Raw genomic sequence first — 24691 nt, 5'->3', positions numbered from 1 at the left:
AAATTTTTCAGATTTTTCCCTCGGCTAAAGGTCTTTGCGCACTTCTACAGATAACCTTGGCCTGATCATGAGGATTTTGTTCAAAAAAGTGCCACACTGCACTCTTCCTACTTTGGCAGACATTTTGCGGCCTAGCACGCTGTGATATTTTGACCCTCTGGACAAGCTGTCCAGCAACTCTTTTGATTTTCGGAACCTGTCTTTGAAGTGCTCCGTGCCTGCCAGAAAACAGCTGTTGCGATGTCGATGTCTGCTGTGGATGCTCCTCATCTGAGCTATTGGAAGCAGCACCCTCTTCCCCCAATGGATGCCAATCTGGGTCAACAACTGGGTCATCCGTCACCTCCTCTTCAATGTCATGTGCACCTTCCTCTGTGTCACCGTGTATGGCGGTATAGTGTGCGGGAACGGGCACCTGAGTCTCATCAGGGTCAGAATCTGGCTCTGTACACTGCGAGGACAATGTAGAGCTCTGAGTGAATGTACCAGCAGAATCATCTATCAGTGGCTGTGCATCAGTGCACTCCATGTCAGATTCATCTTGGCCTGGGTAATTCACCATTTCACTTGATAATCCAGGCATGGTATGTGAAAACAGCTCCATGGAGTAATCAGTAGTATGGCCTGCGTCATCCTTCAATCTTGGTTGGGGTGAAGGACACAAGGAAAGGTGTGGTTCATGAACATGAGCCTCCAATGACGACTCAGTGCTTTTACTTTTTACAACTGAAGAAGAGGAGGCGATAGAGCTGGAGGCTGAGTCAGCAATGTAAGCCAAAACTTTTTCCTGCACCTCTGGCTTTAAAAGCGGTTTGCCAACTCCTAGAAAAGTAAGCCTTCGAGGCCTTGTGGAGCCAGACGATGACGCAGGCTCAACACCTCCTGCATTCGGTCCTATTTTGCTTTTGCCACTACCATCAGATCCACCACCAACACCATCATTACCAGCTGCCAACCTCCGCCCAATTCCACGGCCTCTTCCACCAGCCTTCCTCATTTTTGGTAGAAATGTAGACAAAATCCAACAAACTATATAGTAATGTAAAACAAGGTACAAGGTGTCTATAGGACAGGGGAGATTTTGAATTTCTGCACACACTTGTGGACACTGGACACTTATGGATTGTGTGAGGCCCACTGAATATCAGAGCGCTATGTGACAGGCTCGATGGCACAGGTGTGAAAAAAGTGACTACAGGCTAAGGGAGATTTTGAATTTCTGCACACACTAGTGGACACTGGACACTTATGGATTGTGTGAGGCCCACTGAATATCAGAGCGCTATGTCACAGGCTCGATGGCACAGGTGTGAAAAAAGTGACTACAGGAACACGGAGATTTTGAATTTCTGCACACACTTGTGGACACTGAACACTTATGGATTGTGTGAGGCCCACTGAATATCACAGCGCTATGTCACAGGCTCGATGGCACAGGTGTGAAAAAAGTGACTACAGGATCACGGAGATTTTGAATTTCTGCACACACTTGTGGACACTGGACACTTATGGATTGTGTGAGGCCCACTGAATATCAGAGCGCTATGTGACAGGCTCGATGGCACAGGTGTGAAAAAAGTGACTACAGGCTAAGGGAGATTTTGAATTTCTGCACACACTAGTGGACACTGGACACTTATGGATTGTGTGAGGCCCACTGAATATCAGAGCGCTATGTCACAGGCTCGATGGCACAGGTGTGAAAAAAGTGACTACAGGAACACGGAGATTTTGAATTTCTGCACACACTTGTGGACACTGGACACTTATGGATTGTGTGAGGCCCACTGAATATCACAGCGCTATGTCACAGGCAGAAATTGGCTAGTGTATCACAAACTACAAGGTGTATATAGAATTGGGCAGAATAGGAATCTCCCTAGAGTGTAGGTCTGTAAGAACGGAACATGTCCTCGACTTACCCTTCCACAGTGACACACAGATAGCTTCACTGTGGCCGTGATAACAGCCGTTACACGGTACTGAGAGGAGCGTGCACGTACACGGCTGTCCGGTGTACGTAAAATTGTCAAGCTCCGTGTTTTTTAAGTATACGGACTGACACATGCTGTCTCTCTATAGTTTTGAATGGGATCAAACAGCAAATATATTTAACTGTTTGAAAGCTAGACAAAACTAGAAGGTGCAGGTCTGTAAGAACGGAACATGTCCTCGACTTAGGCCTCTTTCACACATCAGGTTTTCGCCGTCAGGCGCGATCCGGCGCTTTTGACAGAAACCGGATCTGGCGAAATGCAATGCCGGATCCGGTTTCCCACCCATTGACTTGCATTTGCGCCGGATCGCGCCGGATGGCCATGCGCTTCATCCAGTTTTCGCCGGATCCGGCAATGTGTCGCGATCCGGCGTCTGGAAAAAACGGCTACTTTAACGTTTTTTGTCTCCGGCGAAAAAGCCGGACACGCCGGATCCGGCGCGTCCGGCTTTTTCACACAATGAAAGCCTATGAGCGCCGCAATGCGCCTGATCCGGCGAAAGCCGGATCCGGTGGCCGGATCCGTTTTTTTTGGTCTGAGCATGCTCAGTAGCTCTGCCCACAAGACATATATAAAAGCAAGACAGTGGGACCCACAGCCACACCCAACATGCCACCCAAGAAAGCAACCAAGCGCAGCAGGAGAAGGCAGGAGACCACTGCAGCACCATCAGCACCACCACCACCCCAAATGGAGCAGCAAATGGAACATGCTGAGGAGGGGAGTCCAGCAGCAGATGAGAGACGGTAATTATCAAATCCCCCATTCCTCCAAACTAGGGCCATGGAATATCAAGATATTCATTGGCCCTTTGTTTCTCTTTATTCAACAGCCGCCCAAGAGATGCAGCAGCAGCAGCAGAAATGGCATCACTGGCAGCAGCAACAGCAGCAGCAATACCCACAGCCATGGAGTCTGGCCATCAACAGGACAGCACATCTTCTTCTGGGAGCCCTCCCTCGCATCGTCAGCGTTTGACGGTAAGTTTTTATTTCCAAAATCCATCATCTCTGTAATATATGTCTATTCATTGCCTTTTATTTCAAAACAGGAATCACAAGATAAAGAGGAGCTCCCAGAAGAAGAAGGAAGGGGTGGACAGACACCTGGAGTGGGCTCACAATTGGTAAGTTTTTTGCATCAAACGCAGAAACACAACATCACACTACACACAACACATAGAAAACAATGTTCTGCAGACCACACACAGCAAACAAATGCCTACATCCAAAGACATAACATTTTTTGTTTTCTTCTCTAGTCTTCCCAATCTGGTGCTCGGCCAAGAGGTCCTCGCAGTGCCTCCCAGGGTCTTCGGCGACAGCAACACGGCGGTCACCAGCGTGTAAGTATAAATATTTTTGCTTTGTTTTTTTGCACTTTTTATTTCATTTCTTTTGTGGAGGCTAATTATGTTATTTTTGTCTTTTTCTTTAACAGCCTTCACAGCGTGCTCCCGACTCTGACGGTGAGGATGGAGGACTCGATGTGGACCGCCTCATCGATCTCGTCAGAGAAAGGGAGCCGCTCTGGAATATGGCTGACCGCCGCCACGCTGACCTTATCGTTACCCGACGACTCTGGGAGGAAATCTGTTCGCTCCTTGTGGGCCGCTGGGAGGACCTCGATGTTTGGGCCCAGATTAAAGAGCGTAAGTATATACAGTACCGGTTGCTTGATGTAAACCAGTGTTTCCCGAACTCCAGTCCTCGTGGTCCCCACGGATCATGTGTTCAGGATTTCTATTTACTATGGAAATCCTGAAAACATGACCCCTGGGGACCATGAGGACTGGAGTTTGTGAAACACTGATGTTGTATACTAACCACTCCTTTCTCGTTTCAGGGAACAGAATTGTGAATCGGTGGCGGTCTGTGAGGGATCGTTTCAAGAAGGAGTTCAATAAAGAGAAGCGGGCCCCGAGTGGATCTGGAGGACGCAGGAGCAAGTACAAGTACGCACAAGCCCTGTTGTTCCTCCGGGAAACAATGGTCACTAGAAGGTAAATATTACACACCACATGTGAAAAAAAATGTTAGATGTAACTTTTTTTTTTCAGCCAGGGCCATACCATGTCAGTATTTTAATTGTTTTTTTTTCTCTTTATTCCACAGCACGGTGAGCAGCACTCGGGAGCCTGCACGATTGGACCCTTCTGAGGCGATCCCTGAGGAGACCGGCACCGAGGGACACTTCGACCGCCCCGGTACATCTGCACCTTCCCAGCCTTCCCACACATTCGACCCATCTGTCCCATCCACCAGCACAGGAGCATCGTGGCCGCCTACATTACATGAAGCTGCTGGTGAGGAGATCGCTTTCCCTTTACCCCACCCTTCTGCCCCTGCAACCTCTAGTACACCTGCGGGTACTGGGCGGCAGCGGCAGAGGGGTCAGGAAAAGAGTTATGCGCAAGAGTTCTTGCATCTGAATGCATCTTTCCAGAACTGTCTACAAGTCTTGTCAGAGCAAATCTCCGCAGGCTTTCAGCAGATCAACTCCAGCATTCTGGAGGTGAAGACACTTCTGCAAACCATGCATTCAGAAGCAAGATCTTCGCCAAACCACACCTTTTTCAGGTCTGTTGTGGAGCGCATGGCAACACTATCTCCTACCCAGCAGATGCATGTAATGCATTCGTGCCACGGTGCTCTACAGCAGGTTACCTCCCAACCTCCACTTCCCACCACTGTAGTTCCTCCACCTGCACCCCCTCCAGCCACTTTCCATCCTCCCCCTCCTATTACATCTGCACCCCCTCCAGCCACTTTCCATCCTCCCCCTCCTATTACATCTGCACCCCCTCCAGCCACTTTCCATCCTCCCCCTCCTATTACATCTGCACCCCCTCCAGCCTCTTTCCATCCTCCCCCTCCTATTACATACCAGCAACCTCACCAGTACCAGCAACCTCCCCAGTACCAGACATCTCCCCACTTCCAGCAACCTGCCCCGTACCAAACTCCTTCCCTGTACCAAACTCCTTCCCCATACAACTTTCCATCAACATCATCTGCTCCTACAGTCCCTGCCCAACCCTCCACTCCACCGCCCACCACCTCTTCTGCCTCCCACATGTCCACCCATTCTGTAGCTTTTTCCACACCTTCACCTCTAACTGTTCCTTCCCCACCACGATCCCAGTCCTCTCTCCACACTCCCAGTGTCGAAGTGTCCCGCAGCCCCTCCAGCAGTATTTCCACCCCACACTACACAGATTTGTAATGTGTGTTTTTTAATAAAAATGCCCATTGGGTTTAAAACCTTTATTAAAAAAGTTTTTTGCACTTTAAAAACATTTTACAAAAAAAAAAAAAAATTTAAATAAAAGTTAAATTATTGTTTACACTGGTTGTCTGTCATTTCTTTCTGCGGCGAAATATGTTTAAAAAAAAGGTTAAATACAGGGTATTTCAAAGGTAAAAAGGTATTCAAAACCAGGTATATAACTGTGGGTAAATTTTAGCTTTTTGCCACAGTTGTGTTCCTGGTTGTGTTTGAAGCAAAGTATTTCACCTGAAAAGTTGTGTTTATTGTTGGTGATTTCCTAACAATGAACACAACTTTTGTTAAAAGGTGAAATACTTTGCATAAAACACAACCAGGTACACACCTGTGGCCTAAAGCTAAAAATAGTAAGACCATGACAAGATAGCCAACTTTGGTTGGCAAAGGTATATACTGTTGGTCCAGAAGGTACACAAGTTTAGGGCACAAATCTTTCACACTCTGTCATCCCAGTGTACTCTGCCTTGAGGTGACATAAAGTATAGTGGAAAATTGTCCCTGAAACCGTCACAGAACTTCTAGTGGTAATATTTCCAATGACAACATCCATCTTCGCCAGTAACTTGCTCTTCTCTCCAACCTGCACTTTCTCCTCTACAACCTGTCAAAGAAGGGCTGTAGGAACATGCTATATATAGTTTTCCAGTAGCCAATCCCGTTCGGAAGGCCACAAGGGTCAATTTTAAAAACCGGATCCGGCGTAATCCGTCGAAAAACGGATAGAAAAACGGATGAACCGGATGAGACGGATCCGGTTTTGTCTGTCAAGAACAAGACGGATCCAGCAGAAAACCGGATCCGGCACATCAGGTTTTACAAAACATTTGCCGTATCCGGCATTCCGGCACGACGCCGGATCGCGCCTGACGCCGAAAACCTGATGTGTGAAAGTAGCCTTATTCTCACAGAGTGACACACAGATTGCTTCACTGTGGCCGTGATAACAGCCGTTACACGGTACTGAGAGGAGCGTGCACGTACACGGCTGTCCGGTGTACGTAAAATTGTCAAGCTCCGTGTTTTTTAAGTATACGGACTGACACATGCTGTCTCTCTATAGTTTTGAATGGGATCAAACAGCAAATATATTTAACTGTTTGAAAGCTAGACAAAACTAGAAGGTGCAGGTCTGTAAGAACGGAATATGTCCTCGACTTATTCTCACAGAGTGACACACAGATAGCTTCACTGTGGCTGTGATAACAGCCGTTACACGGTACTGTGTGAGGAGCGTACACCGCTGTATGGTGTGAATAAATGCACGCTCAGTACCTCAGCAGGACAAAAAAAAAATTGGGATTGCTTTTAAAAAAGCAGTTTGCGGAGCAGTGGGTAAACAGCAATGCAGCCGTCAGGAAGCCTTAGAAGGCAGCCTAACAACCAACACCACTGATACACCACTATATAGCCTCCCCTTGCACTGCACACACAGTGACTGGTGTGTTGTACAGGCAAAATCGCTAGCAGCAGAAGAAGTTTTTTTTTCTTCTTCCCTGCCTAACGCTCTCCCTACAGAATCAGCAGCACCTCTCCCTATGCTAAGATCGGCAGAAGTAAGATGGCGGTCGACGTGCACGCCCTTTTATACCCCCTGTGACACCCACCAAAGCAAGCCAATCACTTGCATGCCCTTCTGAAAGATGGTGGTGACCCCTGCTTATGTCATCACGTTGCCCACAGTGTCCGTGGATCCTGATTGGCTGAAAAAGAGCGCAAAGCAAACTTATGAAACGCGACTTTGGCGCGTGAGTCGCCGACCTCGTGGCCGACCTCATCCTAGGGTCGGGTTTCGTTTCATGAAACCCGACTTTGCCAAAAGTCGGCGACTTTTGAAATTTTTCAACCCGTTTCGCTCAAATCTAGTGGTGAGTTCTCCTTCATTGGAAGTCTTCAAACACAGGCTGGACAGACATGCAAACTAGAGTGCGATGGGCTCTTACACGAGGAAGTCCAGAACTTTGCAGATAGAGGAGATGACACCTTTCATGGAAGTACAGAAATACATAGGTGGAGAATAACAGGAAGTAGGTCCTTAAATGTACCTTTTGGATTGAGAAGTCCCATAATGCAGCCCGCAATAGAACACATTCTCAGACGTCAGGACAGCAGGTAACCCAAGCCAGGATCCGGAAGAAGCTTAGAAGACTGAAGGCAACTGGAAGTGGTGAGGCAGAGCACCGAGAAGCGAGCAGCAGCAGGAACTCCAGAGGCAAGCCAGGAGGAAGCTCAGAAGCAAACAGCAACAAAATACTCAGGCAAGGAGTATTTCCCGACATGGACTTAAATAGCAGGGCAGACAGGAAGTTCCAGGACAGGGTGAAATACCAGACTCCATCTTGGGCAAGGGCAAAACAGGCTCCATGTAACTATCCAGAATCCTTACATATGGTTTAGTGAATCCTGCATTGAGCAGGGGGTTGGACACTATGACCCTTGAGGTCCCTTCCAACTCTAACATTCTATCATTCCTTTAAAGCAAGTCTTTAGACTATGCTTCATTTTCAGATTGCAAGTAACGCCTCCATATAAAGACCATGAAACTTTAAACTAAAAAGGTCCATAGCTCTGGAATTTTTCAACTGATTTAATACTTAATTAAAGAAAAGAGATAGAAAAAATAATATTCAGGGAAGCAGTGGAAACCAAATAAGAGCAAAATCTTGCCTGGCATAAAGGAAGTCAAGGAAGTAGAAGCTCAGGGAAAATTTTTGGCATGTGTAAAGCAAATAGGAGTAATTTTCATATTCCATTTATATATGAAGAGTTAATATCAATATAAGAGTTTTCTACATCGAATCACCATACCTGAGGATACCTGTAGAGACCCAGAATATGAGCCAGCAGAATGGAGTGAGTGGAGACTGCAGCTCCAATCACTGCAGTAAGAGGAACATCAGAGAGACATCTGTAGTTGGGGATGGCTGTGTGGGATCCACTTAGAATCTGGAATGATCCCGCTAGGTCCAGATGGAGAGCATCACAGGAGTCGTAGGCCTGTAAGCCCAGCGTTACATTAGGAAGGATATCAGAACTGTTATTGATCTCCTCCACAGCAAAAGACAAAGCCTGGAAATCCTGATAATTTTCAAAACTGAAACTGGGAAACAGAATGAAGACATGAGTGATATAAGAACATAGGAGAGAAGTAAAAACCTGGTAAGGAAAAGATATGTTCTGATAACAAAATGTATATTCTCATTCATACTGTAAGGCAGAATTATAGTTTATATATTACTCTAATGTGAAGCAGTATTATAGTAGTTATACTCTTGTTCATAGGGGGCAGTATTATAGTAGTTATATTCTTGAACATAGGAGCAGTATTATAGTAGTTATATTCTTGTACATAAGAGCAGTATTATAGTAGTTATATTCTTGTACATAGGGGCAGTATTATAGTAGTTATATTCTTGTACATAGGAGCAGTATTATAGTAGTTATATTCTTGAAAATAGGAGCAGTATTATAGTAGTTATATTCTTCTACATAGGAGCAGTATTATAGTAGTTATATTCTTGTACATAGGGGCATTATTATAGTAGTTATATTCTTGTACATAGGGGGCAGTATTATAGTAGTTATATTCTTGAACATAGGAGCAGTATTATAGTAGTTATATTCTTCTACATAGGAGCAGTATTATAGTAGTTATATTCTTGTACATAGGAGCAGTATTATAGTAGTTATATTCTTGTACATAGGGGCATTATTATAGTAGTTATATTCTTGTACATAGGGGGCAGTATTATAGTAGTTATAGTCTTGTACATAGGAGCAGTATGATAGTAGTTCTATTCTTGTACATAGGGGGCAGTATTATAGTAGTTATATTCTTGTACATAGGGAGCAGTATTGTAGTAGTTATATTCTTGTAGGAGGCAGTATTATAGTAGTTATATTCTTGTACATAGGGGCAGTATTACAGTAGTTATATTTTTGTACATAGGGGGCAGTATTATAATAGTTATATTCTTGCACATAGGGGGCAGTATTATAGTAGTTATATTCTTGTAGGAGGCAGTATTATAGTAGTTATATTCTTGTACATAGGGGCAGTATTACAGTAGTTATATTTTTGTACATAGGGGGCAGTATTATAATAGTTATATTCTTGCACATAGGGGGCAGTATTATAGTAGTTATATTCTTGTACATGGGGCAGTATTATAGTAGTTATATTCTTGTACATGGGGGCAGTATTATAGTAGTTATATTCTTGTACATAGGGGCAGTATTATAGTAGTTATATTCTTGTACATAGGGGGCAGTGTTATAGTAGTTATATTCTTGTACATAGGGGGTAGTATTATAGTAGTTATATTCTTGCACATAGGGGCAGTATTATAGTAGTTATATTCTTGTACATAGGGGCAGTATTATAGTAGTTATATTCTTGTACATAGGAGCAGTATTATAGCAGATATTTTCTTGTACATAGGGGGCAGTCTTATAGTAGTTATATTCTTGTACATAGGGGCAGTATTATAGTAGTTATATTCTTGCACATAGGAGGCAGTATTATAGTAGTTATATTCTTGTACATAGGGGCAGTATTATAGTAGTTATATTCTTGTACATAGGAGCAGTATTATAGTAGTTATATTCTTGTACATAGGGGCAGTATTATAGTACATATATTCTTGTACATAGGGGGCAGTATTATAGTAGTTATATTCTTGTACATAGGAACAGTATTATAGCAGTTATTTTCTTGTACATAGGGGGCAGCATTATAGTAGTTATATTCTTGTACATAGGGGCAGTATTATAGTAGTTATATACTTGTGCATAGGAGGCAGTATTATAGTAGTTATATTCTTGTACATAGGAGCAGTATTATAGTAGTTATATTCTTGTACATAGGGACAGTATTATAGTAGTTATATTGTTGTACATATTGGGCAGTATTATAGTAGATATATTCTTGTACATAGGAGCAGTATTATAGCAGTTATATTCTTGTACATAGTAGCAGTATTATAGTAGTTATAGTCTTGTACATAGGGGCAGTATTATAGTAGTTATATTCTTGTACATAGGAGCAGTATTGTAGTAGTTATATTCTTGTACATTTGTACATAGGAGCAGTATTATAGTAGTTATATTCTTGTACATAGGGGCAGTATTATAGTAGTTATGTTCTTGTACATAGGGCAGTATTATAGTAGCTATATTCTTGTACATGGTGGCAGAATTATAGTAGTTATATTGTTGTATATAGGGAGCAGTATTATAGTAGTTATAGTCTTGTACATAGGGGCAGTATTATAGTCGATATATTCTAGTACATAGGAGCAGTATTATAGTAGTTTTATTCCTGTACATAGGGGCAGTATTACAGTGGTTATATTCTTGTACATAGGGGCAGTATTATAGTAGTTATATTCTTGTACATAGGAGCAGTATTATAGTAGTTTTATTCCTGTACATAGTGGCAGTATTATAGTAGTTATATTCTTATACATAGGGGCAGTATTATAGTAGATATATTCTTGTACATAGGGGCAGTATTATAGTAGTTATATTCTTGTACATAGGGGCAGTATTATAGTAGTTTTATTCCTGTACATAGTGGCAGTATTATAGTAGTTATATACTGTACATAGGGGCAGTATTATAGTAGTTTTATTCCTGTACATATTGGCAGTATTATAGTAGTTATATACTGTACATAGGGGCAGTGTTATACTACTCATTTTTTTTACAAAGAACGGTACTATAGTAGTTATAGTTTTGCACATAGGAGACAGTACATCATCATTTTTTTCCTGAACTTGTCTTTGGATGGGGCTGCACATTACGTTACTATGAATGTCACTTACGATGTGCAAGAAGTCGATTGTGGTCTTTTATTGAAAGTCACTTTATGGAAGATTCTATCCTTGTGCATTGGCAGAACTGTTCCTAACATAACATCTCCTGGGACAATTAAGCCTTCTGGTTCCGAAATCAATGAGAGTGTGCAACTCGAGCCCAGATGATGTGCCTCTGTAATGAAATCGAGCAGGAGCAGAACCTTGATTGTAGTATCTGAAATCTTCATATTAGAGGTTGGTCAGTAGTTTACCTGTTATAAGAAGATAGTTGTTATCACTAATCTAATATATAAAGCTCAAGTGTGTGAATGTATGTGTGTATGTCCGGGATTGGCATCCGCACTGTCGCAGCTATAGCCACAAAATTTGGCACAGTCACACGTCTGGACCCCGAGAGCATCCTAGGCTATGTTGTGAGGCGAAATTTTAACCCAGCGCGTTCCAATTCACCAAACAATTTTGCCCCTATCTACATAATGGGGAAAAAGTGTGTGTGTATCAAGCCCTGTCCCTTATTATGATATCATAATGGTTGACTATGGGATGGAGGATGTGTGATGGGTATATGGGCACGGGACTATGGGATGGAGGATATGTATGATGGGTATATGGGCATGGGACTATGGGATGGTGGATATGTATGATGGGTATATGGGCACGGGCCTATGGGATGGTGGATATGTATGATGGGTATATGGGCACGGGCCTATGGGATGGAGGATATGTATGATGGGTATATGGGCACGGGACTATGGGATGGAGAATATGTATGATGGGTATATGGGCATGGGACTATGGGATGGAGGATATGTATGATGGGTTTACGGGCACGGGCCTATGGGATGGAGGATATGTATGATGGGTATATGGGCACGGGACTATGGGATGGAGGATATGTATGATGGGTATATGGGCACGGGACTATGGGATGGAGGATATGTATGATGGGTATATGGGCATGGGACTATGGGATGGAGGATATGTATGATGGGTTTACGGGCACGGGCCTATGGGATGGAGGATATGTATGATGGGTATATGGGCACGGGACTATGGGATGGAGGATATGTATGATGGGTATATGGGCACGGGACTATGGGATGGAGGATATGTATGATGGGTATATGGGCACGGGACTATGGGATGGAGGATATGTATGATGGGTTTACGGGCACGGGCCTATGGGATGGAGGATATGTATGATGGGTATATGGGCATGGGACTATGGGATGGAGGATATGTATGATGGGTATATGGGCACGGGACTATGGGATGGAGGATATGTATGATGGGTATATGGGCACGGGACTATGGGATGGAGGATATGTATGATGGGTATATGGGCACGGGACTATGGGATGGAGGATATGTATGATGGGTATATGGGCACGGGACTATGGGATGGAGGATATGTATGATGGGTATATGGGCACGGGACTATGGGATGGAGGATATGTATGACGGGTATATGGGCACGGGACTATGGGATGGAGGATATGTATGATAGGTATATGGGCATGGGACTATGGGACGGAGGATGTGTGATAGTATATGGGCATGGGACTATGGGATGGAGGATATGCATGATGGGTATATGGGCAAGGGCCTATGGGATGGAGGACAATTATAATTTCCTATAACTAACCACAGTTAGTTACTATGCCCGGGCAGCGCCGGGCTCTTCAGCTAGTCTGTTATAAAAGTGTCATATGCAATTAATACATTTCATTTTCGGTGCTTTTAAGATTACAAAGTGGGTATACCTGATTTTTAGATCAAGTGTTTGCTATAAATTTGGCAAAGTTTAATGTATATAAAAAAGGTTATAAAGAAAGCCAAAGTACTGTATATAATCGTGTATAAGCCGCCCCCTCAGCTTATACATGAGTCATATGCCAGAAAGTCAGCGGGGGGGAGCAGCTGCAGCCGCTGAAGAAGTCTGTCAGTATTCCGGGTTTTCTAAATCACCTTGTGAATGAATTTGCCCTTTGTCAAGATGGAGGTTGCTGTTCTTGTGTGCCCTACTTCCTGTTCATGTGTATAAAACCCGGCTCAGGTACTGCCTTCCTTGCTGGAGTATTCTGCTTCCTTCAGCTGTGCTGTTTGTCTCTTAGTGTGCTTCTACTGTGGCTCTGGACATTCCCTGTTCTCTGTAGGGAAAGCTGCACTCATCTTTGGAACTTAACCCTTGGTTCACTTTATCTGGTATGAACTGAGTTCCTGAACTATGTGTTGTTCTTAACCCTTCACTCTCCCCAAGAGAGCAGTCGGAACTGTCACCAACCGTATGCTTTAATGTGAACCTGTTCCTGGACTCACCTGGGCTCACGCCGCTCCTGGGATCAACTTGTAAATCAGCTTTTGGACTGTCCTGTGCTTTTGCTCGTCTGGGATTTACCTATAGACTTGTTCTGGACTTCCCTGTGCTTGCTACATACCTGGATTGGACTCTCTCTGCATCACTACGTTGTGAACTGCGCCACGTCACCTGAGTGTTACACTCACCTTTGGATCACATGTTTATGAGGACTCTTTCTTAGGAACTTTACTGAATGGCTATATAGCTTTAGGACTTGTCTCCTTTCAGGTTATCAGCATATTGTTTTTGGGTGTCACTGCTGTTAGAAAAATACACTATTTGCACTAAAGTAACCCGCTTCTGTCTGATCACTGCCCCACACTATCAGAATCCTCGAGTTCCTACAATAGTATTACAAGATCATACTCACCCTACTCAGCGCCATCACCGGTCTCCATCCCTGTATCTCCATTCCAGGGCCTGCAGCTTCATCCTGTGTTCAGCGGTCACGTGGTACCACTCATTAAAATAATGAATGTGTACGCGATTCCACTCCCATAGGCGTGGAGCGCATATTCTTTACTTTAATGAGCGGTACCATGTGACCACTCAGCAGCGGAAGGAGCTGCCGGTCCCGGGACAACGGAGAAGCAGGGAAGTAAATGCAGAGACGGCGCCAGGAGTGTGAGTAAGATGGGGGAGAGTGAGCCATGCGATACTCACCTGTCCACTTCCCACCGCCGGGCTGTGTCTTCCACATTCTTTGGCTGTGACGTTCAGGTCAGAGGGCACGATGAAGTGTTTAGTGCGTGCCTTCTACCTGAACAGTCACAGTCAGAGTACCCGGGAGACACAGAGCCACGCAGCAGTGGAATGGGGACAGGTGAATATCGGAAGTGTCGGGGGCCTGAGCCCCCATAGCACCCCAGTGTCCCCGCCTGCTCAGGACACTGACTCCTGGCCCCCAGCAACGAGAGGTGAGTATGTCATTTTTTTTATCGCAGCAGCAGCATATGGGGCATATTATTCTATGGAACATCTTATGAGGCCATCAACCTTTATTGAGCATTATATGGAGCATATTATTCTATGGAGCATCTTATGGGGCCATCAAATTTTATGGCATTTGAATAAAATGCATGTCACTCCTCAAGTGTTTTGTTGGTGCTTGGATAAAGGGCTACCACTCCCTCATTCAAAATAGATACAAAATGTCCGGCACTCAAAAGATCAGATGCTGCATAAAGATTTATTTTTCACATAAGTATATGTAACATTTCGGTCTTTTCTTTGACTTTCATCAGACGGATTATGTTAGTCAGATTATGTTAATAGGATAGGACCCATAGAGAAAATGCAGATATGAGGGAATCCAGTATGTGAGGAAGACAGAGGTCCAGATGTACAGGAGCTGCGTAGTAATGGAAAAAATAGAAGTAGAACGGTGCCCTCTACTGGTCTTTTGAGTGCCGGACATTTTGTATCTATCAAATTTTATGGAGCATTATATGGGGCATATTATTCTATGGAGCATCTAATGGGGCCATCAAATTTTATGGAGCATTATATGGGGTAGATTATTCTATGGTGCATCTTATGGGGCCATCAACCTTTATGGAGCATTATTTGGGGCATATTATTCTATGGAACATCTTATGGGGCCCATCATGAGCTGCATGGAGCATTATATGGGGCTCCTGATTCAATATGGATATTCAAAAACATTCATCCTATTGATGTCTCAATTAATTTTACTTTTATTGGTATATATTTTTATTTTTGAAATTTACCAGTAGCTCCTGCCTTTCCCACCCTAGGCATATACTCAAGTTAATAAGTTTTCCCAGCTTTTTGTGGCAAAAATAGATGCCTCGGCTTATACTGGGGTTGGCTTATACTTGAGTATATACGGGAGATAAATTTAGTAGCTTTTAGCATGTAAACCAAACCCAGAAAAGAAAGCCTTAAAAATATCCTGTATTTCAATGTCTTTTAAAATCCACATCATATAGACAACACAAGTAATAAATACATATACCACCTTGATTACAGGGATAATCAATGTGTTCAAATGTGTATGTATGAACCCTATTCTTACTCCTGCCTAATAGGTTATCCATGTGGCGGCCCTGCACAGCGTAGACTGACGCTATTGGTCCCTATACAACCCTAAATTTAAAACACCCACAAACCAATATTCACTACAATGCCAGCCATCATACCAGATCTTTATATGTGCGTGCAAATTGTAAGGGCAATGTCTTTAGGTTGCTCAGATTGAAGCTTTACGAGAGGTATACCAATAGACATAAATAAAAAAGAGGGGGTAGAATAGACGTGGATATAAAATTCTCTAGAAAACCCTAGATGTTCTCCTGTTCTTACCCCACTGTATCCACGGAGGTTGGCCCCCTGGTGTAGAAGCGATGTGTCACCCTTGCTCAATTAGCTGATCTTCTGAAAATCAAATTTTCCAGCTGAAGCAAATTTGACCAAGAAATTTGATTGATAGTTAAATGTACTGAAAATTGCATATTTAACAAAAGACTGTATTTGTCTGAAAAATGTTTGTGTGACACTCTGAATTCCTCTTTGTATCTACTACTCTGATTTTGAGATTTGTCATGCAAACTAGGCCTTTTTAATTTCCATGGTACTTCAAGTTTTGTGACGAAATGAGAACAAATGGTAATATAATTATATAATTGCCTTGCAATGTTTTCATTTCTTCTTCTGTCCAGATGTCACCATGTCCCAGAATTCCAAGCGGAGGAGGTTCACCGACCGCCATATTGGGACACCCAAGTGATGGGTGTCTCAATATGGAAACTGCTGCTGGTACCAACCTATTGTGCGGTACCACAAGCGTAACACCGTCGCACCACATGCACACACTCTATACGCCGTATGCACCACACACACACACACACTCAGACTCGTACACTCACACAAACACTCACACACTCACTCTCACATCCTCACACTCACACACTGACATTCACAGTCACACTCATACTCACACACACTCAGACTCACACACTCACACTCTCACTCATACACTCACACATACATTCACATACACACACTCACACACTCACGCAGCCTTTGGCGCTGTACCACCAGCGGAACACCGTTGCACTGCGCCTGCGAACCGGGTGCTAAGAAATCGAGTACTAAGTGACCGGAAGACACTCATAGAAAGGGGGTACTGTCACGGGTGTGTCAGGTGTGACAGTCATTTTTGATCCGGTTGTAGAAGGTCACTTCTCCTGGCTCTGCAGGCGCCTTCTGGATCTTGCAATTCTGCTGTGGAATGATATACTTCCCCCACTAGGACTTAGTGGTGATCTCCACCATCTGCTGCTGATTAACACACCATTGCTGGATGTTTAAATACCTTTAGTCACTTCAGCAAGACGCCGGTGTTAGCTTTATTTACCTCTGTCTGTTGGAAGTAATATCAGCCAACTAGTCCCTTCTTGGAGCCTCTTAGAGTATTGCTGTTGTGAGCTCTCGTGTCATCTCAAGCTAAGTGTATTCCCTTATTTGTTTAATTGTCTTGCTGCTTTGTCTTTAGCTGTATTGGGTGCTGACTATTGCACAGCCTGTCTCCTCAGTATCCAGGGCTTATCACAAGTGGCAGTCAGGGACTAGGTTTATGCTCGGCAATAGGTGCGGAACCTATTTAGAAATGTAAGGGCAGGCAGGGTGTTGTCAGATCTGCATAGGAGTCTCTACTCTGCCCTTTCCTTGTGTTTGGGATCCCACACCTACTTCCCATTGTTGTGCACCTAGCTTCTCCCTCACCCAGAGTGACAAATCTTAAAATCTTAAAAACTTGAAGCCTATCAAAAAAAATTTAAAATATGTTACTTTAAATCAGAACCAAACGAAAACATGGCAAATGTATTTCAGACTGTGCGCATTTAATTATTGTCAAAACTATTGGCAGCAGATGGCGTTATATGTCCTATCCTGCTGGTGCACACAATCAAACATGTCCAAACAAAAATAAGGATAAATAAAAACTCATATAATAAACACATAAAAACAAATTGAATCACATGGATGTGGATGGATGTGATGATAATAACAGTAATAGTAAACTTATATATTAGTTCATAATGGTAAACGAGAGCATGTCTAATGTTCACACCTGACATGACTCTGGCATTGAGTAAGTAAATCCACCAGGATTCTCTGTTCTGCAATTTCCTGCGGTAATCACCTTTTTATGCGGTATATTGACCCTTTCAATGCCTGTCGCTAGACAAACACCACACAAGATCAAATCCGCTTTTAAGGAATTAACTATTTTTTAATTATTACTATACATTTATTTTTTTGGGTGGAATTTTGATGCCATTTTAAAACTTAAATAGCAATAAACACAATGGATAAACATTTCTAATTCCTCAAGAATTTTTTTTTTTAAAGCACAAATCTGAAATAAAAATCCTTTATTATACTACCATATTGTTCTTCATTGCCTACCACCAGCAGCGCAGATAAACCACATTTGGCTCATTCTTTTCTCTTTCCTGGTCGGATGACCCATGGATCTTCAGCAGTGGTTTTCACGCGTATTCATGGTTGTGTGTCACATAACCTTATAAGGTTAGCATATCTTTCATTTGCAGATTTGGTTTTCTCAGATTAGCCCCTATTTGTGCTTTTTTGCGTCTAGTTTCCAGTATGCAATATTGCCTTCATTTTTCTCGGTACAATGATTAGAGGCAGCTCAGCATTTGCTGGTAAAGTTTATTCCTGTCCTGTATTTTTAATGGGACGCCGGTGCAGCCCACGTACGGTATCTCGTACTGGAAGTGATCATGTAAATTACATATACTGAGTAGCAATTGATGAAGTTATGTACAGTATAGATTTTTTCTTAAATTCGATGTATTTTCCACCTGTCTGCAACATTTGCAGATGGAATGTCTGCACTTATAAAAACCTGACGTGTGTTGCCATGTTTTTCTAGGGACTAATCTATGACTTAAGTCCAGACTGGGATATAAATGCTGACTTAGGCTAGCTTCACACTAGCATATGGAGGAGCTGCGGAGGGATGCGGACTTCCTCAGTGAAGCTCCGCCCACTGACACGCCTCATCCCGTCATCTCCGCCTCCATCGGCATGCAGCCTGCGTACCCTATCTTTAGCATTGGGTACGCAGGCTGTGCTGATGTATGCGAATGCCTCCGCATGTGTCTTTTTGACGGTGAGGAGACCTGTGCCGAATACAATGTGTTGCATTTTGTTACGGTCGCTGCACCATCAAAAAGACGCATGCGAAGGCATCCACATACATCGGCATGGCCTGTGTACCCAATGCTAAAGATAGGGTACGCAGGCCGCATGCCGACGGAGTTGGAGCTGACCGGAGGAGGCGCCGCAGTGGGCAGAGCTTCACTGAGGAAGTCCGCATCCCTCCGCAGCTCCTCCATACGCTAGTGAAATTAGCCTCAGGTGGGCACTGTTTTAGTCACAAATCTAACTGGATGGGTAAGTTTTCTTTTAAGACTAGGATCTTGGTATAGCATTGGAATTAATTTATTAATATTTTTGATAGCTGAAAAGTGTGGACTGTAACTTGAAACAAAGGTCATATTATTAGTTTTATGCTTTATTTTTTTGATATCCTTCTGAAAAAAGCATACTTTGTCTATCAATATGTTCCACTATATTGGCAGCCCTCTTGAGCATCCAATTTGGATATTTTCTTTATTGTAATCTCTGACTGACGATTAATCTTTCTTGTTAGTATCTATTAGTGGAACTATTATTTATTTTTGTGTGCATCAGTTTACCCACTGATATGTTTTTGATGGTCTATTTAGTATGACAAAAAGACTGACTGGCACTTCCAAGCTAATGTGAACAGATGCCAACTAGGAGCAGCAATCTCCATATCCAATAAGCAAAAAAAGTTGCACTCTATTGTACTAAAGCATGTCAATGTGAAATATATGAAATACAAATAGCAATACGGCTTCAGGATACTAGGAAAACACAGATGCTTAGCACATAATTTTACCATTTCATGCCTGCCCATCAACCAACGTCAAGGTGGTCTCAAAACTGATGGGTCTTAATGTATCTAATGTGAATAGAAAATAGAAAGAAATAGCCAGCTCACCAGAGATCAAGCGCAGAAACTCGGAGCTCCGTGCGGACCAACGTCAGAAACCATGGAAGAAAAGTTCGGCTCCAGCTGCTATTAAAATCTTCTTTAATGAAAAGCCATTAAAACATACAATAGTGAAGACTCTCCATATAACCACACCACAACAGAGATGACAGGCTACGCGTTTCGACCAGACGGTCTTTGTCAAAGCCATGTCTAAAATTTACTTTAGATTGAACATATATATGTAGCTTAACGAATAAACATCGCATAAAAATCACATGATAACATGAGCCAATCCAATTAGACGCATGTAATCCAATCCAAAATTTGCATAAAAAAAAAAAAAAACCCACAAAAAAACAACAACAACAAAAAAAAATCCCTTTTTAAAAAAGAAAGAAATTCAACAATAGTGCAACAATAAATCATGTCTCTTATTGAGACCGTTTGGATATCTAGTATTTAAATGGTATATCCAAAATGCTTCCCGAGTAAGGAGACATCGCCTGATGTCTCCCCCACGGGATGACAGGTTTACTTTTTCTATTCCCTGAACTTTAAGAGGTGATGTATTGCGGGCGTGGCAATCAATAAAATGTTTGGAAACTGCTGAAACATTTTGTGTAAAATTATTTGTGTTACTAATATCATTTAAATGTTCCCTTATTCTTATTTTTAGCTGCCTCGAGGTGCAGCCGACATAGGATAAATCACATTGTTCACAATTAATTTTATACACTATGTTACTAGAATTGCAGTTGATATAATTTTTTATTTTAAAACATGAAGTATGATCATTATTAGTAAATTCCTGAGAAATTTGAGCATATTTGCATATTTTACAAATGTTAGCACCACATTTGTAAAAACCCTTCACCGTTAACCAGTTTTCTTTGGGCTTGTGATGTGTTAGTGAAAACATGCTGGGGGATAATATACTCCCTAAAGACGGTGCTTTTCTTGACACCACATTAATTCCTGATGATAAAATTTTAACTAATTCATTATCCTGGTGCTGAATGGGTAGAAACTTGTGAACAATATTTTTGATGGATGTGAATTGCGGGCTATACTGGAAACATATGTAGGGTTTTTTTCCCATGGATGTTGCCTTTTTTTTCCCTTCTGTGCTTGATGCCAGCAAGTCATTTCGATCTTTAGTTTGCACTATTTTTTGTGCTCTAGTTAGAGTCCAGTCGGGATAATTACGATTTGTCAATTTATTAGTAACATGTGCAAATTCCTCTTGCAAGGATTTATCTGAGCTACAATTGCGCTTAATTCTGGTGTATTCACCGACAGGGACTGACCTGATTGTATGTTCTGAATGACTGCTCCTTGCATGTAGCACCATGTTCCCACTGTATGGTTTATGGTGCGTTTTGGTATGAATGACCGCACCATCTGTGCCACTCAAACACAAATCCAAAAATGAAATATTGTTGGGACTATAGTTATACGTGAATTTGATATTGTAGTTATTAGAATTAATGTAATTTATAAAATCTGGTATGGCAGAAATATCTCCACCCCAAATGATGAGGGTATCATCGATATATCTTCCATACCAGATTAACTGCTTTGAGAAAGGATTGGCAATGGAATATATATATTCCATTTCCCAAAATGACATTACGAGATTTGCAAGGGAGGGTGAGAATTTAGCTCCCATTGCAACTCCTCTAAGTTGCAAAAAAAATTCTCCATTGAACATGAAGAAATTATGTGACATAAGAAATGCAACTACTTGTAAAATATAATTTTGCAGTTCAGATAAATCCTTGCAAGAGGAATTTGCACATGTTACTAATAAATTGACAAATCGTAATTATCCCGACTGGACTCTAACTAGAGCACAAAAAATAGTGCAAACTAAAGATCGAAATGACTTGCTGGCATCAAGCACAGAAGGGAAAAAAAAGGCAACATCCATGGGAAAAAAACCCTACATATGTTTCCAGTATAGCCCGCAATTCACATCCATCAAAAATATTGTTCACAAGTTTCTACCCATTCTGCACCAGGATAATGAATTAGTTAAAATTTTATCATCAGGAATTAATGTGGTGTCAAGAAAAGCACCGTCTTTAGGGAGTATATTATCCCCCAGCATGTTTTCACTAACACATCACAAGCCCAAAGAAAACTGGTTAACGGTGAAGGGTTTTTACAAATGTGGTGCTAACATTTGTAAAATATGCAAATATGCCCAAATTTCTCAGGAATTTACTAATAATGATCATACTTCATGTTTTAAAATAAAAAATTATATCAACTGCAATTCTAGTAACATAGTGTATAAAATTAATTGTGAACAATGTGATTTATCCTATGTCGGCTGCACCTCGAGGCAGCTAAAAATAAGAATAAGGGAACATTTAAATGATATTAGTAACACAAATAATTTTACACGAAATGTCTCAGCAGTTTCCAAACATTTTATTGATTGCCACGCCCGCAATACATCACCTCTTAAAGTTCAGGGAATAGAAAAAGTAAACCTGTCATCCCGTGGGGGAGACACTGATGTCTCCTTACTCGGGAAGCATTTTGGATATACCATTTAAATAATAGATATCCAAACGGTCTCAATAAGAGACATGATTTATTGTTGCACTATTGTTGAATTTCTTTCTTTTTTAAAAAGGGATTTTTTTTTTTGTTGTTGTTTTTTTGTGGGTTTTTTTTTTTATGCAAATTTTGGATTGGATTACATGCGTCTAATTGGATTGGCTCATGTTATCATGTGATTTTTATGCGATGTTTATTCGTTAAGCTACATATATATGTTCAATCTAAAGTAAATTTTAAACATGGCTTTGACAAAGACCATCTGGTCGAAACGCGTAGCCTGTCATCTCTGTTGTGGTGAGGTTATATGGAGAGTCTTCACTATTGTATGTTTTAATGGCTTTTCATTAAAGAAGATTTTAATAGCAGCTGGAGCCGAACTTTTCTTCCATGGTATCTAATGTGAATACCTCTCCTAGGCTAGCTTTACACTAGCGTTTTGGGCCACAGTGCATGGCCGCCAATAAGCCCCGCCCCCTGCCAACCCCCTCCGGTCATCTCCACCTAGTATCGCACACAGCTGCATGCGATCTGCACTCCCTATCTTTAGCATAGGGTGCACAGACCGTGCGATGACCATGCGTGACCATGAATTTTGCGTGTGCTGCGCCCTTTTGACGGTGTGCCGGTGTGCACCGAACGCACCATGTTGTATTTTGGTGCGCTTGGAGCACCGTCAAAAGGGCGCAGCGCATGCAAAATTTTACTAGCGCATGGTCAGTGCACGGTCTGCGCACCCTATGCTAAAGATAGGGTGTGCAGATCACATGCAGCCATGTGCGATACTAGGCAGAGATGACCGGAGGGGGCGGACAGGGGGCGGGGCTTAGTGGCGGCCGTGCGCTGCGACCCAAATCGCTAGTGTGAAGCTAGCCTTAGACTATATTTTGTAATAACATAGTAACATAGTTTTGAAGGCTGAAGGAAGACCTTATGTCCATCTAGTTCAGCCTATTTTTAGTGCAGCTGTTCTGCATTGTTGATCCTGGGGAAGGCAAAAAACCCACAGAGTAGAAGCCAATTTTCTCCATAGGGAAAAAAGTTCCCCTAAGCTGGGTCAGCCATCTACCTATAATATTCTGTTATTCGTAACCTTCTATACTGTTACTCACAAGAATAGCATCCATTCCTTTCTTAAATTCATTCAGTGAGTTGGCCATCACCACTTCCTCAGGAGGAGAATTCCAGAGCCTCACTGCTCTTACCATGAAGAACCCTCTTCTATGCTGGTGCAGAAATTGTCTTTCCTCCAAGTGAAGAGAATGCCCCCTTGTTCTTGTCACAGTCCTTGGTACAAACAGTTCATTGGAGAGATCTCTGTATTGCCCTCTGATATACTTGTACATATATATTAAGTCTCCCCTAAGTCTTCTCTTTTCTAGAGTAAATAGACCTAATTTTGATAACCTTTCTGGGTATTGTAGTGAACCAACTCCATTTATCATTTTAGTAGCCCGCCTATCTGATTGATAATGAATATTTCTTGTTGGTATCTATTATTATAACTATTATTTATTTTTGTGCATATCAGTTCACCCACTGGTATGCTTTTGGTGGTCTATTTAGTATAGCAGAGGGTAGCTAATAATGTGGAATTTTTGAAAATTTTTCCTATACAAAGTGATTATGGTTCCTATGTGTGAATGAGTGAGAGAAATTTCAAAAAATCAATTTGACTATCCAGAATATTGCAGAAGTAGTCCAAAAATTATTTCTTTAGTTAGGGAGACAACAAGGTATACTGCTTCTATTGTGAAGAAGTTATTGTTTCTCAACTAGGAATGAAAAAAAATATTCCTTTTTTTGGGGACTGCAAATGGTTCCCTAATTGCAAAATGAATAATTAATTATATTGCTTTCTCCCAAGTCATCAAAAAATTATCCCATATTTTAGGGACATAAAACAGCAGTACTATTTGGACATGGTTGTGTAGAATCCCCTTAGAACTTGTAATGATGTCACTGGATCTATATGGGGAGAATCACAAGAGTTGTAGGCCTTTAAGCTCATCATTACATTAGGAAAGAAGTAGGGATTGCTGTTGATCCCTTCTATGGCAAAAGACAAGGCCTGAAATGCTGATAATTCTCAAAATTTAACCTTAGAAAGAGAATGGGGATGTGTGACTGGCATGGCTGTGCAGTAGCTACAATAGGAAAAGCATAGCAGAGAGACTGGATGGCAAAAGGATGTTTGGTAGTTTGGGGCCATAAATGGCCGATTCTGACACTAGCAGTACTACAACCTAGCCACCTGAAACTCACTGGATAGCCATGAGATACATGGTTGGCGTGGCTGTGCAGTGACTGCCGTAGGAGCAGCATAGTAGAGAGTTTTATGGGGCAGACAAGTAGATACAGTGGGTATGGAAAGTATTCAGACCCCGTTAAGTTTTTCACACTTTGTTTCATTGCAGCCATTTGGTGAATTCAAAAAAGTTCATTTTTTTTCTAATTAATGTACACTCTGCACCCCATCTTGACTAAAAAAACACAAAAATGTAGAAATGTTTGAAAATTTATTAAAAAAGAAAAACTAAAATATCACATGGTCATAAGTATTCAGACCCTTTGCTCAGACACTGAT

The 24691-nt window shown here is 42.0% G+C and overlaps 1 protein-coding gene across 1 annotated transcript in view; it reads right to left on the bottom strand.

Moving 5' to 3' along the window:
- Positions 1 to 24389, bottom strand: part of LOC141049880 (extracellular calcium-sensing receptor-like) — a 97953-nt gene extending 73564 nt beyond the window's left edge. Inside the window, exons 1-2 of the mRNA XM_073546720.1 lie at positions 24370 to 24389; positions 8091 to 8382 (exon numbers count right to left, since the gene is read on the bottom strand). Coding sequence (XP_073402821.1) covers positions 8091 to 8382; positions 24370 to 24389 — 312 coding nt within the window. The remainder of the gene's footprint in view (positions 1 to 8090; positions 8383 to 24369) is intronic.
- Positions 24390 to 24691: the final 302 nt, after the last annotated feature.

The sequence above is a fragment of the Dendrobates tinctorius genome, unplaced genomic scaffold, assembly GCF_039654945.1.
Source record: "Dendrobates tinctorius isolate UK_male_01 unplaced genomic scaffold, ASM3965494v1 ptg000151l, whole genome shotgun sequence".
NCBI lineage: Eukaryota > Metazoa > Chordata > Amphibia > Anura > Dendrobatidae > Dendrobates > Dendrobates tinctorius.
Note: the sequence above shows the minus strand (reverse complement) of the source record. Positions and strands in the feature narration are given on the sequence as shown.